The sequence below is a fragment of the Mastigoproctus giganteus genome, chromosome 4 (genome assembly GCF_048544385.1).
Source record: "Mastigoproctus giganteus isolate SK-2022 chromosome 4, ASM4854438v1, whole genome shotgun sequence".
NCBI lineage: Eukaryota > Metazoa > Arthropoda > Arachnida > Uropygi > Thelyphonidae > Mastigoproctus > Mastigoproctus giganteus.
In genome coordinates, this window is record NC_143578.1 from 52,778,469 (window position 1) to 52,794,705 (window position 16,237).

At 33.7% G+C, this 16,237-nt stretch overlaps 1 protein-coding gene across 1 annotated transcript in view; it reads left to right on the plus strand.

The window, feature by feature from the left end:
* LOC150086740 (plexin-B-like) overlaps positions 1-16,237 on the plus strand; it is a 415,555-nt gene that overhangs the window by 266,014 nt on the left and 133,304 nt on the right. Inside the window, exons 8-11 of the mRNA XM_090372733.1 lie at positions 2,254-2,398; positions 3,651-3,810; positions 14,828-14,924; positions 15,098-15,206. Coding sequence (XP_090228859.1) covers positions 2,254-2,398; positions 3,651-3,810; positions 14,828-14,924; positions 15,098-15,206 — 511 coding nt within the window. The remainder of the gene's footprint in view (positions 1-2,253; positions 2,399-3,650; positions 3,811-14,827; positions 14,925-15,097; positions 15,207-16,237) is intronic.

Genomic DNA, 16,237 nt, shown 5'->3' on the forward strand with positions numbered 1-16,237 from the left:
CACATTCTGGGAGTGGTAGAGGTGATTAACTGTTGGAAGAGGTTAATGCAGAAGAGGTAGATGCAGTAGATCTAGCTTGATGCAGAGGGGGTAGATGTAGTAGAGCTAACTTGGTGAAGCAGAGGAATAAATTTCTTTCAAAAATTGTGTTAGTAAATGCTGCTTATTTTTCTTTTTAATTTTTTTAATAAGGTAACCTTTAGTTTTTCTTTAACAGACTTCATTCCATTAACAGAACAATTTTATGATTAATTTTATGTAACATTTTGAAAATCTGCTGTTTTCTTAGCCACTAATCATTCTGTCAGTCTGTATTCTCTACTCCTTTATCATGTTCCTCTTTTCTTTTGACAAAATAAGTTAAATGTTCATTGGACAGTGCCTCTAGTTGTACCACCAGCAGTGTTTTTGCCCTTTTGCTGTTGATCTCTGAATCCTTTTCTTGTAACATTCTTAACCAGCCAGGGCTGTGTAAAGACTTTAAGTGTTTAGACAGTGCCTCCCACCAAATATAATAAGGTCTCATTATTAATTTTGTCACTTCTGTTCCCTAAAATGTGAACATATGTTGTTTCTTGTTTTTTTTTTGCCCCCAGGGGATGGCACCTAGATGGAGCCACTTCCATGCTTTCACATTAGCATTAGCACAGCTCTCTCTCTCTCTCTCTCTCTCTCTCTCTCTCTCTCTCTCTCTCTCTCTTGTAATGTTGGAAAAGCCTTGAAGTTCACTAATGCATTCTTGGTCTCAGTTCCACAATTTCTTCCAAGGGCACTTCATCATGACCACTTTGACATCCCACCATACTTTAATGCCTTCTGTGGCTATGAAAGGACTAAAAGCTTTGTAGCAAGCATGAATAGTTACAGAAAGATCATTCTTAATTGCTTTTGGAATATGTCTGGAAGAACGCTCTAAATGATATTTTAATGATAAAAATGAAAACTGAATTCATTAATCGTCGAGCATCACAATAGCCAAACAAAACAGTCCTTTAAAGAATATAGAGTAATGTAAGTTGTAAGCAAGGGAATTTATAAAACAATTCATGTTAATGCTGGAGTGTACCCCACAACTTCAAAACAAACATTCATACTTTATTGAAGAATTTCTCATCTGAAGTTGAAATAGTCATTATCATTTTCTTGACATTGACCCACATAAGTTATTACTGAACAGTTATTACAGTTTTTTTTAATTTATGTATTAAAAATAATATTGTGTATGTATGGTGCATTAGCATTAGTTGAGGCATATGATGCAAGAACGCAAGTTTATAGAGCATCACCCAAAAAAAAAAAAAAAAAAAAAACACCTTCCCATTTCCCCCATCCAGTTACTCCAAATGTTTGTCTAGTTCAGCCTTAAATTTATTTAAGCTATCGACTTCCACAACAGATGGAAGTCTGTTCCAGCAATCAACTGCCTGCTGGCTAAAGGCAAACTTCCGCACATCTATTCCTCACTCATATACCTGTGTATAAGTACTAAATATTATCATCAAAAATAATTATAATATTTAATGAAAATATATGATAACAGTATAATTGCACTTATTTGAAATGTTTTTACCTCAACTTATGAAATAATTTATTGAATATAAACTCACCTTGTCCTTTTCAATTAAGCCCATTTGGCAAATGAAAAATAAAGAAGAATAAAACTGAAGAATAAAGTCTAAACTTCTAATAAAGAAAACCATGATCTGCAGACTAGGGATTAAAAAGGAAACCACTATCAAGAGGGTTGCCTAATTAGGAATATCCATATTTCATTGAATTTCATCAGTTATTTTACAAACCATTGCACTATTTATCAACTGTAACTTAACTTTTGGAACACTATTGTTATTATTCTCATTTCATGAAAAAAAAAAGAAAAAGAAAGGTTCTAAACTTGGATAATTGAGATAAATACGATGGTTAAGTTGAAGATGACAAACCACTACGCATTTGCTAAAAATGCAAGCTTGACATTCGAGATTTTTTTAAACTATGCCTTAATGATTTTTGTGAACTGTAATCAAAGTATTTTAAATACAATTATTAATATATAAATATTATATATTACTATATTAATATTACATTAATTGTAAATATTCTTAATTTGAAATCTCTCATTTTAAAATTAAGCCTAATTTCTGGTTTTTGAAGTCTTATTTTTTATATTTTAATGGAATTAAAATGGAAAGCAGACATAATTAAAATTTCCTTTAATTGGTCATGAAAACATTATTTTTTATTAATATTTTTCAGGTGCACAGTTAAAGCTGCATGTCAAAATGCAACATGGTCCTTTAATGATCGTAGCTCTCCTAGATGGTTATCTTTAGAAACAAAACAGTGTATTGATTTTCAAGCTGTGAGGCCAGATCAGTTACCTTACAACAGTACAGCTATGGTATGTCAGTTCAAATAAAAATATTCTTTTAAATGTTTTTATCTGGGTATGCAGAAAGACAAAAGACATTCAGTGCTACTCTTGGTTGGACTGTTTCAATCAGGGAACAGTTCTGTCAACTGTTGGACCTATTCCAAGTACTTTACATGCACTTCCTCATATAGATGTTTTTGCTATACATTTTTTTAAAAACATTTTTGTAATTGTGAAGTCTTTTAAAGGAATTAGAATTTGCATTTATTGCCAACACACTTTGTAAACCGTCATCATACCACTGTTTTATTTCAAAACATGTATTATTTTGAAATGTCTTTTTTCATGATTCACTCTGAAAATAAAACAGAGCTTTGTGGATTGCTCTTTTTATTCCATATAGGTTTCACAGAGTTTGTCAAATCTATATATATACATATACCAACACATGTATACTTACCTGTCATCGAAATACAAACATCTGCCTAATAACTCATCCACTTACCTAATAATTTTGCAAGTCCAGTTAATGACTTGACCCATCCTAAAAATGCAAGTGCATTTTTATGGTGGGTAAGCAGAATTTTTCAAAAGTTTACAATTGAAATATATTATTTTTTTTTTGTCTGCTCATTGGAGTATGCCTCCATTTTCACTAAATACAAGTCAGAAAAAAAAAAAAAAAAAAAAAAAAGTGATCCAAAAGTTAAGCATGCATTATATCATCTTTCTACTCAGAAAATTCTTTCACATGTAGGCCACTAAATCAAGTTGATCTGATATAGATGTTTGTTGATATAGATACACGTGTGCTTCATAAGTGAAAAATAAAAGCCTATCCAAAAAGTAATATTGAACCTGTTTTCTGGTATGCCTTTATCCTACTCTTTTCCTAATGGAGAGAAAATTGCACACAACTGGGGTGGCAGTAACACTCCATGTTTTTTATTGCATTCCAGATTCTCTTGCAGAATACAGTAACTGAAGATTGTTTTGCAATCACAGATATGTATTAGATGAACTGGAGATCACAGCTGGCACTAGTGCTGCATAAGCAAATTTAAACCTTGAGCACAACTGAGGGGGACTACCTACCCACGGTATTCCATAGAAATGGGATACAAAAACTACCCACAGTATTCCATAGGAATGGGATAGGAAAAAATAAAAAATTTTACATTTTATTATTTGTTCATGTTTTTTTTGTTCATGTGTTAAAGCAGTAGATTAATATTAGAGTGTATATTTAATACGTTATTTTACAATCCACTTGGTTTAGGTGGAATTGGTGATCAATCAACTTCCCCAACTGCCATATGGTGCTCATTACCTTTGTGTATTTGGAGATAGTGTTCCCATCCAAGCTCGTGTTACCCACAGTGGATTAGCATGCATGACTCCTCTGGTTACTGCCCGCCCATCAATATTGGTAGGAAGAGGTAATTATAGCCAGTTCTTGCCACTTCTTTTTACACATTTATTGATAGCACTCTTTGTGTATTATTCATGGATTACTTTCCAGATATTTAGTTAGCTAATGAAACCCAAAATACTGAGTTTAGCTCTATTTAATGATTTGGATTATTTTTATATCAACAAGTCTTTAGAGTGGTTTAATAGAGGAACAAAAAAAATGCTTTTTTATCCAGTTTTGGTAAACTTTGTGGAAACAAAGTTTTGTTTTCTCTCAAAGCCTTCTGAATAAATAATGGAAAGCACTATGTACAAGTTAGTGCAAATGCATCATATTAGTACACAGCTAAACTCTGAATTAGCAAATTTTTGCAAAGGCGGCATCGTTTAAGTTCTATCTCATATTTTGAATACATTCACAACGAGTTGCCATGATATTGCACTACTTCGAATGAGTAACACTTCATCAAAAGGAGAAGACTGTTGTTACTTCCTCTCAGTGGATACCACCACCCAGACGGCACTGTTTCAGGGCTATTTGGCCCTTCTTTGGTGGGTGGGTACCCTAGTGATGTAATGATGGCAAAACAGTTATGCAGTATAAAGTATAACTCCACAATATGAGAGATGCCTGATGGTGTATAAGATGCATCTTGGTGTTAATTCGTCTTATATACCATCAGGCATCTCTCATATTGTGGAGTTAACTTCATAACTGTTTTGCCATCATTACATCACTAGGGTACCTACCCACCCACCGAAGAAGGGCCAAATAGCTCTGAAACAGTGCCGTCTGGGTGGTAGTATCCACTGAGAGTAAGTAACAACACGTCTTCTTCTTTTGGTGAAGTGTTACTTATTCAAAGTAGTGCAATATCATGGCAACTCGTTGGGAAGGTATTCACAATATGAGATATAACTTAAATGATGCTTCCTTTGTGAAAATTTGCTAATTCAGAGTTTAGCTGTGTACTAATATGATGCATTTGCACTAACTTGTACATAGTCTAATTCTCTTGCAGCCCGAGGCATGAGCCCTTAATGCATCTTAGTCATAACGGAAAGCATTAAATATAATAATTTTATGTCAGTATTAATTTTTTTTTTTTTCATAATACATTATTCTTCTTTAACCTGAAGGATGGCTTTTATTATTGTTGAATTATAACTGTCTTTTGGCTGCCATTTAAATTTAAAGAAGTTGTTTAGAATCAATTTTTTGAATGAATTTTCCAATATTTCAAAACCTTCTTTCAATAATATGATAAAGATTGTTTGTCACTCTGTATATCTAAAAATTTGCATCAGAATTTAGGGATATATACTTTAATAACCCTATGTATGGGTCACTTTTTTTTAAGACTCCTTCCATTAACTTGTGTGTCATAAAAGTTCCTTCTTTAATATGTAAAACAGAAATTTTGAATATAAGGAGAAAATATTGCATTAATTCACTTATTCCATAATATACTGTACTTACTGTTCACTTATTTCATAATATAGTGCTAATTTTAGCACTACTGCCTATTTTTGGAGATGGTGAATTTTGATATTTGTGTTGTTTGGACTGCTGCTTTGACTCAGTGGCAGATGTATCATCCTTGGTTTCAAATCTTTCCCAAAAATTTTTTCTTGGTCAAACAAGACACTGTTGATCAGTATTCTTTTTTTTTTAGACTTGATAACACCTTATAATTGATGTAATTACAGTTTTATTACAGTTTTACCTTTCAAATATAGTCCACTATTATTATTCCTTTGAGTTGTTGGTGACTCTATTGTCAGGGAAACGGGGAACATGCTTTGTAAAAAGGATAGGTGGAACAGGACCAAGGTATGTCTGCCAGGGGCAAAGGTTGATGATGTTGTAGAGCGGATATCATCTTTTAAGGGCACAAAAGGTGATATACTTGTACACATTGGCACTAATGATATTAAAAGTAGGAGACCGGCAGAATTACTTACCAAGTACAGGTCACTGTTGAAAAAAAGCCGTGAATTAGGGTTGAATTTGAAAGTGTCTGCAATTCTGTACAGACACGATAGGAGGGAGTATATGATGAGAGCTTTGTTGATCAATTCGGCCCTGGAAAGATTGTGCAAGGCTCGAGGGGAAGAATTTTTTTCAGCCTGGTCTGTACTTGTTAACAGAAGAGACTGCTTCTACAGGGATGGGATACACTTAAATAGAAAGGGCGCAAGAATATTTGCTGATGCTATCGAGGCATTGTTAGGTGGGTCAGAAAACTGCTAGCTTGGGGGGATACAAGGACTAATAGATTAACAGTAGCCACTGGTAGAGGTGAAAGTGATTCTTGCACTGCTTCTATTGGAATGAGCAGAAGCCTGGAAAACAAGGTGCAGGATATTTCACAGACTGCTGGGAGTCATTGCAGTACAAGTAAACACATGGGTTGTGTTAGGGTAGCTAAGAAAAAGAACAGGTGCATGTATACTTGGGTATACACCAATGCTAGGAGTTTGGTAAATAAATTTGATGAATTTGAGGTATTGCTCAAAGCATCAAAGGCAGATATTGTTGGGATATCAGAGACATGGTGTCACACAGATATAAGGAATGCAGAATTGGAATTTGGAGAGTACAATGAGTACAGAAAGGATAGGAAGGGAGGAGGGGTTATGCTATTAGTTAAGAAACACATAAAATCCAAGGAAGTGAAGCCAGTCGACATTGCTGGACGGTGCAGTGTCGAGTCAGTTTGGAGTGACATAAGCATGGGGAGACCAAAATTGAGAGTAGGAGTGTGCTGTAGGCCTAATGACTCTGATGAGTATAATAAGAAACTGTACAGGGAAATAGAGTGGGCCAGTAAATCAGAGAGTCTTATAATGGGGGATTTTAATTTCCCAGATATTGACTGGAATTTGTGGGTTGGTCACTTACACACTAGCAAGGCTTTTGTGGATTTATTGGATGATTGTTTTCTACATCAGCATGTTCGGGAAGCAACTAGAGGGAGTAATACTCTTGATTTGATTATCAGTAGTGATTCTTCATGCATTAAGAATCTGCAGATAGAGGAACCACTAGGTAGCAGTGATCACAATGTGCTGAAGTGGGATTTATTCAAAGAGGTAACTACCATCAGGGGTAAAGGGAAGGGTTATTGCTTTCATAACGGTGACTACGATGGTCTGAGACAGTATTTAAATTCTATACAGTGGGACCAACTGATGATGTTACCAACAGCAAATTCAAAATGGGAAGCATTCAAAGAACTTATCTTGGAAGCTACTAGGCTTTACATACCAACTAAGAAATATTGTTCAAGGTTTAGGCCTAAATGGATGTCAGATGAACTAATGAGACATATGGCAGAGAAGAAAAATGCTTGGGATACATATAAATTAACACGTGACACAGAAGCCTATGATAGATATAAGTTGATATGTAACCAAGTTACAAAGGAGGTTAGGCAAGCGAAGGCAGATTACGAGAAATCTTTGGCAAGGGATGCAAAGAAAAACAGCAAAGAGTTCTTTACTTATGTAAACTCTAGAAGGAAGGGGATGAATCAGATTTGTCCATTTAATATTGATGGTTCAACTGTTGATGATCCTGCTCAGGTAGCCAACAAACTAAATGAATATTTTGCATCAACATTCACACGTGAGGAGTTATTCAGCGAGGGGAATGCCAGAGGTGTATTCAACTTTGGCAGTAAGCTAGATAATCTTGTAATAACTGAGAGTAAAGTGGAGGAGAAATTGTTGAAGATAAACACAAGAAAGGCACCTGGGGTGGATGGGATCTATCCAGTTATATTAAAGGAGGCTGCAAAGGAAGTAAGCAAACCCTTAGCCATAATTATGAGAGCTTCCTTGGACTCAGGGGAGGTACCCATAGACTGGAGATGTGCAAATGTGACCCCAATTCACAAAGGAGGATCAAAGGCTGACACAAGTAATTATAGACCTGTGAGTTTAACTTCTGTTCCAGGAAAATTAATGGAGGCACTGGTTAAAGAAGCACTGCAGGATCATCTAGACAAGACTTCAGTTATAGCTCGGACACAGCATGGTTTTGTTAAGGGGAAGTCTTGCCTGACCAATTTGATTGGATACTATGATGCAGTCACAAAAGAACTGGATGCAGGGAATAACTTTGATATTATATACTTGGATCTTAGTAAGGCTTTTGATACTGTTGCACATGAAAGACTTCTGCACAAATTGGAGCAGTGTGGCACTGGAGGCAAATTGCTGCTATGGATAAAGGGTGGTTGAGGGGGAGAAGACAGAGAGTGGTAATCAATGGACACTGCTCATTGTGGACTAATGTTATCAGTGGAGCCCCTCAGGGTTTAGTGTTGGGTCCATTATTGTTTTCTGTATTTATAAATAATATTGATGATGGTATATCAAGCTTAATGTCCAAGTTTGCAGACGATACAAAAGTTGGCAGGGTTGTTAAGGACACTACTGACTCTATGCTGCTGCAACAGGATCTGGAAAGGTTGAGCAGATGGGCTGAGAAGTGGCAAATGAAGTTTAACATTGACAAATGTAAAGTACCACATATGGGAAACAGCAATCCCAGAGCAACGTATCAACTCTGTGGTACTACACTGACAGTGATAGAGAATGAAAAGGACCTGGGGGTAATTGTGCAGGCAGATATGAAGTTCTCTGAGCAGTGCAGATGGGCTGCAAGAGTAGCTCATGGTGTCTTATCAATGATATATAGGAATTTTTCTAGCAGGGATAAGGAGGTGATTATTCCCTTGTATAAGGCAATGGTCAGGCCACACCTTGAGTACTGTATACAGGTCTGGAGGCCTCATTTTAAGAAGGATGTAGAGCTGCTGGAACAAGTACAGAGAAGGGCAACAAGGTTGGTGAATGGAACAAAGGGTTGCTCTTACGAAGAAAGGTTTAAATTTTGCAAATCACAGTGTCTGGAGACTAATCAAGAACAGCAGTGCGTAGCATATGCATTGCTGCTTCTTGATTAGACCGGGGTTCAAGCCCATGACCACGAAATATGGAGGATGCGGAAAGGTCAGGGAATAACCACCGCATATCCCCGGAGTAATATGGCCTTATTTGCTAATGCTTCTAAAAACTAAATAACAACAACAACAACAGCAGATCAGCTTTATGCCAGTAGTTCTGAAGAAGTCTTGAACCAACCACATTTTTGGTCAGGTATCAAAAACTGTGGGACACACCTTGCATAAACCATTGATAGAACCAGTTCTTTTTTCACAATGTTTTATACCCATTCATATAGCCTGATTTATAATCACTGAACTGCCATTCCCATATCATGTATTGCACCAATTTCTTTTTCTTGGAAATTTGAAAAGCTATTGTTAATCACCACTGCAAGGGTCATCTTCAATGCAGCCTTTCTCTCTCTCTCTCTTGTTTGAATTGATCTATCCATTTTTTCACCATATTATATGATAGATCTGATGGGCCCAAATGTGTGCCATATCATCATGGATTTCTTTTGGCATTAAATTTTCTGCAGATATTTTGACTGGACAATATTCAAATTTACTCATTATCTGAAAAAAATTAAAACACACTAAATTCACTGAGTTCTTAAGCACAATATAATAAAGTTATGAACGTATATTTTTGATTTGTTTATATGGAGGACAAAATTACAAAATAAGATTATATTCACAGTTTTGTTGCCATTATTTTTATATGAAGTTATGAACTTTTCAGTATTCACACCCTTGTACACACCCAGTTTGATATCTTTCCCAGCTACTTTATGGACTCTTGACTCTTCTGATTGGTTCATCAGTGATACAGCATGGGAAGATGAGAAGAACAGGTTTTTTTTTTTACAACAATATAACGTGGCAGATGCTCACTGTTCCTAGTTATGGTATCACATCTATTTCTTTCATTAGCCTTTTGGAATCCAGTCAGCATTGCAAGTTTTTTTCTTGAATAAAGTTGAAATCAGCAAATCCATAGCTAGTAAGCTATGGATTTGCTGATTATCACAAAACAAAGGTTTATGAGAAAAATAGAGTTAGATTTCTATTTTACAAGATAATTTGTATGAAATATATTTTATATTTTCTCATACTGGTTTGGCCATTAATTTCACCAGATGTTTGTTTACTAAAATTATGATGGCCATTATATCAGTTGCAAAACTATAAATCCTAGACTATAAATAAACTATAAATTCATCAGGATTCCAGTTAGTGCCCCCACATGACTTAACAAATCCATGTATTATTAACTTTAGGCCCCTTGAGTGTCCCCCTCCACAGTGGCTGACTTAGCACTGCAGTAGTTTGCCACTGCATTATATGATGGATCAATATATGCATGAAATATGAATATCTATATGTGATATTAATACTGCATTGAAATTCAAAATAATATATGGAGGGTTGAGATTCACAGTGGTGTAAGTCAGTCTATTCTGATTTTTGAGAACAAGGTGTTTTGTGTTTGCATTCATAAAAAATTCAAAAAATTTTATTTAATGAATTGCGATACACCTGGAGGTTAAAAAAACTTTAAAAAATTACATGAGCTTGACAATTTTTGTTAAATTCAATTTTTTGGTCAGCAGTGTTTATATAATTGACTTACACCATTATGTTTCTAAGTAGTTTACTTAGAAACTACTTATTTTAAAATGGTAAATTACTGTAAGGCAATGACTGTGTTATCAAATCTATGATTTCATACAGAAGAGATTATATTTTTTCACTGTAATTACTCATGTCACTCTTAGATCCCCTTTATGAATTGAGAATACATTTGGAGGGTTGAGATTCATAGTGGTGTAAGTCAGTCTATTCTGATTTTTGTTCAGTACTTTTCAAGTTCTTAGATCGATGCTTCTTGTTGGGTTTGACATTCAGTTCTCTGAAAGGGATGTCTTTATCCAATGTACACTTGTAGAAAATTGTGAATGGGTTTTCCTTTTTCATAATGGAGCCACTGTATCTTCAACCAGTTTACATTTTCACCTTCAACATTCTTCTTCCATTTTGTTATGCTTTTTTCAAGAGCTTCTGTTTCCATTATACAACTTTTGTTATAGTACACTATAACAAAATTTTAAAAAAATCTGAGTGATAGGCACATTGAGAATTTTTTGTCAAAATAGTTAAGATTGTCTTAGTTTTTGCAGAATGATCATAAAAATGCTAAGATGAACATAATAAATTTAATTATAAGTTAAAGATGATCGCAAAATTAAAAAAATATATATAGTTGCTTTTGTTGATGTTCTCATTTTTTTAAATAAAACAATTAAAAAGTCATCATCACTAATTCGATAATCATAAAACTCTGTCACCACAAACAAACTACTGTTTATGCTTCATCTTCCTCCTCGTAGTCAGATAAGGGACTAAGATCATTAACTTTTTTGAGCTTCTAATACCTTTAAATAAGGCATGGTGAACTGGAGGGATGTATTTGAGAAGGTATAGCATGTCTCTTTTCTTTAGAAAGTTCAGCACTCTAGGACCTTCATACAACTTTTCTTGTTCAGTACTTTTCAAGCTCTTAGGTCCACCCTCCTTATTGGGTTTGACATTCATTTCCCTGAAAGGATATCTTCATCCAATGTACACTTGTAGAAAATCATGAACGGATTTTTCTTTTTCATAATGGAGCCACCGTATCTTCAACCAATTTACATTTTTGCCTTCAACATTCTTCTTCCATTTTGTTATGCCTTTTTCAAGAGCTTCTGTTTTCAAAAAGTCATCTTGTTGCATCTTTACAACCATAAACCTGTTGTGTCTTCTGGCAGACTTCATGGCATAATACCATCCAACCGAAACATAGATAATCTTGTTTTTTCCAGCTTGCTCAATCAGCCCAAAGTCTGAGTCATTTGGAAGGTAAGAGTGGTCAAAAACCATGAATTTGTGGTCTATGATTTCAGCTGAAGTTTCTTGAATCAGTTTCATTAATGATAAGGATACCTTGATGTTCTGATTTTGGCCATTGCATGTGTCACTGTATATCATCACATGCTTTTTTTTTTGTTCAATTTAATATGCTTAGTTGGGCAAGAAGCTCTTGCCCAATTAAGCATATTGCACCTGTAGTAGGCCTCAAAAACAGTTAATTTTGGGAATGGCAGGGCTTTTTTGTAAATCTATCGTGATTGTATAGATGTCAGAATTTCCTCGGGCCTTTTCCCCATCAGCCCTTTAGTTGATTTCTTGCCCCTCCAAATCATCTGTCTTTTCTTTATCCTTTTCTACATCAATCAACTGTTTATACTTGCCATAGGCCTTGCAAGTGTCCTTTTGAGGAACATGAAAATGTAAATTAAATCCTGTGTTGAAGACATGTATATAGTAATACTCTTTAAGAGGTTCAGTCTCTCTTTGCACACCATTCACAATAAAGCACATACATTTTTCTTACGTTCAAGCCAGAGCTAAGGAACTTCCTGTTCGGATTATCTTTTCAAGTGTAATGACTTCGAAATGCTGGGAAAATATTAATGTGATCCTTAGGTAACTGTTTTTGCTTGTCAGTTATCTTTTGTGCCACTACATGTTTACCCCTTAAATCTTCTGCAGACCTCCCCTTCCTTACTTTTTCTAAAGCTGTTGTCACCCTTCCATCAGATACAACAAAAGTGTTGAGAAGAAATTTTTTACAAACCAATACTATGGTATTTTCTTTTTGAATGTAAGACAGATTTGTACATTGCTTTCCTCCCTAACTGCCATTCTGAGGCAGCCTTTGCTTTACAGGTTCATGATGCAAAACTGCATAAATATGCATTCTGTTGAGAAATGGATATAAAATTAATATTCGGCCATGGATATAAAATTATCAAATTTCTTTCTCCTTTCCCCTTCTGTTAAGGACTCTATGCATCTTTTTTTACAACCACAATCTAAGGTTTCAAACACTTACACTCAACTTGTGTTCCTTTTGAGTTTCCATACACCTGACCGGAATTGCGAAGTCTTCTGGCTACAGCACTTTTTGACTCTTTCCTTTTACGTTTTCTAGGTCTGAAGGCAGTTTCCTGGCATGCTTCTTCTACTTGGTTGGCCTCATGACGTGCTCCATTTCTCAAGATTTCAACTTAAAATCCTCCATTTATTGAAATTTCAACTTAAAAGACATCTTGCTACATGAAAATGTGAAATACAAAATATGAAAAGACATCTTGCTACAACAATACAAACTTAAAACATAACCACCATCATACAAGCTGTTTAGGAACAGAATGGTGTAAGTCAGACTTACTTCACTATGATTCTAAACGTTTTGCTCATATTGTTAACTATTCAAAATATGTGCTGAAATCTCTTGATTACAACTGCAACTTTGACTTACTTTGCTATGAAACTAAACAGTGGACACCTAGAAAAGGCTGGAAGTATGAACAGCTCATATTTATAAAATTACTGACTTACACCACTATGATTCTCAATACCCCATATGGAAAGTGCATATAAACCTATGTAATAATGTGGCATTTTCATCTCCTTTGCAGCTAGCTGCTGCTTTGGAAAGGTGGATATTTTGTAAAATAAGATATTAAAAAAAAATAAAAACAACGTAGAATAGAAATTATATAAAGAATTCATCTTCCAGGCCCTCATAAGAGGGTACTGTCTGGGACTATTTAACATATTGGCTCACGGCCTCCTTTTTTAATTCTCAATCCTTGACTTATTAAATACTTTTCAATCAAGGTTGTTATGGCATAGAACTATAGTGGTATAGTTTATAAATAACTAAATAAATAAATATAAAAAACTAAATAAAGACATTAATTATATGTATTATAGTATATACTTGTAATAAAACTATATACTTCAAATGTATTCATATAATAAATAGCACCCATTTATTATATGAAATCTACAAAATAGATCTAGTATATTTGATTTGAACTCCATCATTCTTGATTTTATACCTTATGCAATTCTTCTTTTTTTTATCTCTTTCCTTCTGAATGATTCCTGTGGCTATTATTATTCTCAAAATAACTGCTTTCATAGAGTTAATGCATCAGAGAATACTCATTGGCTAAGAGCATTGCAAAAGTAAATATATGATTGTTTAACATGACATGATATTACTCAGTTCTGTATTTTAAAGAAATAATTCCTAAATTTTAATATTTCATTATTATATTAACAATAAAAATGCAATGCACTGCTTTCTAATGAAAGGTTATTAAAGGAAAGCTGTAATTTAGCATTTAACTCTGAGAAAGTAACACTGTAGTTAGGAATATACATATCACCACCTGCAACCACAATGGTTTTTTTTTTTTTTTTTGGTAGTTGTTGACGCATCCGCTTCTGTGGCCATAGTGCACCTCCCAAGGTTTTTTCAGTACTTTGATCCAAGCCCGAGGCGGGATTCGAACCCGCGACCTTTGGGTTGCCAGGCAGGCACTTTACCCATCTGGCTAGCCCGGTCGGCTACCACAATGGTCTGGGTGGTGAAGTGCAACAGAAGATTCAGCCTCATGAAGCTGTATATTGTTTCAGAAAGAGAGGCTATCATAAAGTTTGCATGTCAGGGACTCAGGTATTTTATGTTGCACCTGTGATGGTTGTTTCTTTGATTATTAAGAAATAGCATTCTATTTATTTTATTTATTTTTTAAATTTTTATGTTTATAAAAAAAATATATTACAGAATTGGGAAGGAATTTCAAAACTAATATGAAACAGTACTGTTATTCTGTTATTACAGTTACGATGCTTCTCTCACATTTTCAAAATTAATTTGTTTTGATTTGCTATTTTTTTTTTTTTTTTGAATAACATCTCTATGTTGTAGCTATAGTTAGTCATATGCATTATTTTGTACCTCATAAATCTGTTAAATGGATTTAATCCATTTAATCAAACCCATTGGAAAATGATTGGCTACCAATAAATGTCAATATTAAAACTAAACTAATATAGGCGATTCACAAAACTATAATACAAATACTTTTTACATGAATTCCTTACATATAATTTTTTTTTTTTGTTCTTTTCATCTACTTTTGTCATTCTTTGTATCTTTTTACTAATACCTCTTCCATTTCAGACCATGTGATTGTTAACCTAGCAGTTCGGTCCAGTGAAACAGAGACGGATTTTATTCACCGACCATTTGTTTTTTATGACTGTGGTGTTCATAAAACGTATGTACTTGTATTTTTTTATGAAATTAAATAGAAACAAAACATTTTATTTTTGTTACCATTTGTTAAATCTACTAAGTTGTAGTCACTAAATTTATTCAATTTACAAATTATTTAACTATAATAACACATATTATATATTTAATCTCTTAACACTGAAATCTTTCTTATAGATGTAAAGCTTGTGTTACAAGTACATGGGCATGTAGCTGGTGTATGCATGAGAATTTATGCACTAATAATGCTTCTTTGTGTTCAAGAAGAGTTATTGTTGGAGAAAGTGTAAGTAACATACTAGCTAGTTTCTCTCATCATAAAATAATAGTACTATTCAGTATAATGACAGTGTTTGAGTAAGTTGTTAAATAAAGTGAAACAAATAATTGACTATAGTTAATTTTTAAAAAGATTATATAGTAAAATAACTATAATCAATAAGAATTTCATGAAATTAATATATTTTCACATATAATGATCTGCTACCAAATTTTTAGTCATTTTCAGCATAGCTTTCAAGTCATCTTTCTTCTTTATTATTATAAACTACTTGTTTTTGTTTGTTATCCTTTTTTTTATTTATTTATCATATGAGAGATATTTGACAGTAAATCTTGTAAATGTCAAAGAAAATATAAATATTCATGAGAAAAAGAATCAGTAGTTTTAAAATTTATGTAATTACTTTGCTGCTTGCAACAGTTGTTTTAATTCATATTTTTAATAACTGTTTCCATGCCTACTACCTACTATTATAATTTATTCTGAACAATCTTAATTCTTTCAAAAATGTAATTATGAAGTTGAGTTTTAATTTTTCTTAATCAGCTACCTGTTAATTACAAGTTGAATTTTTAAGTTGAATGATGAAAATCATAAAGCCTGCATTTTATTACTTTTACAGGAGTCTAAAATGATTAGGGAACAAACCTCTTCAATCTTATAATTATAATAAAATTATCAGGTAACCATAGGTCTTGTGCATAAAACACAATTAGTATGAGAACAACAACAAAAGAAAATAAATACTTTCCCCATTCCATAAATTAGTTAAAACAGCACAAACGGATATTATAACTAACTTGGAAAAAAAAAAAAAAATGTATCAGTGATCAGCATAGGAAACATGGGGGGAAGGAACACCTCTTTATGAACTTATGAATTTTACGATGCAGTGATATTCACAAATTAACTTAGTAAACTAAAAACTAGTGTACATAATTTAAAAGAAGGGATAAAGAATTCCTAGAAAATGCATAAACAGTGATTTGCAAATCCTTTATACAAAAGCCTAGATATCAGGCATCCATCCTTCT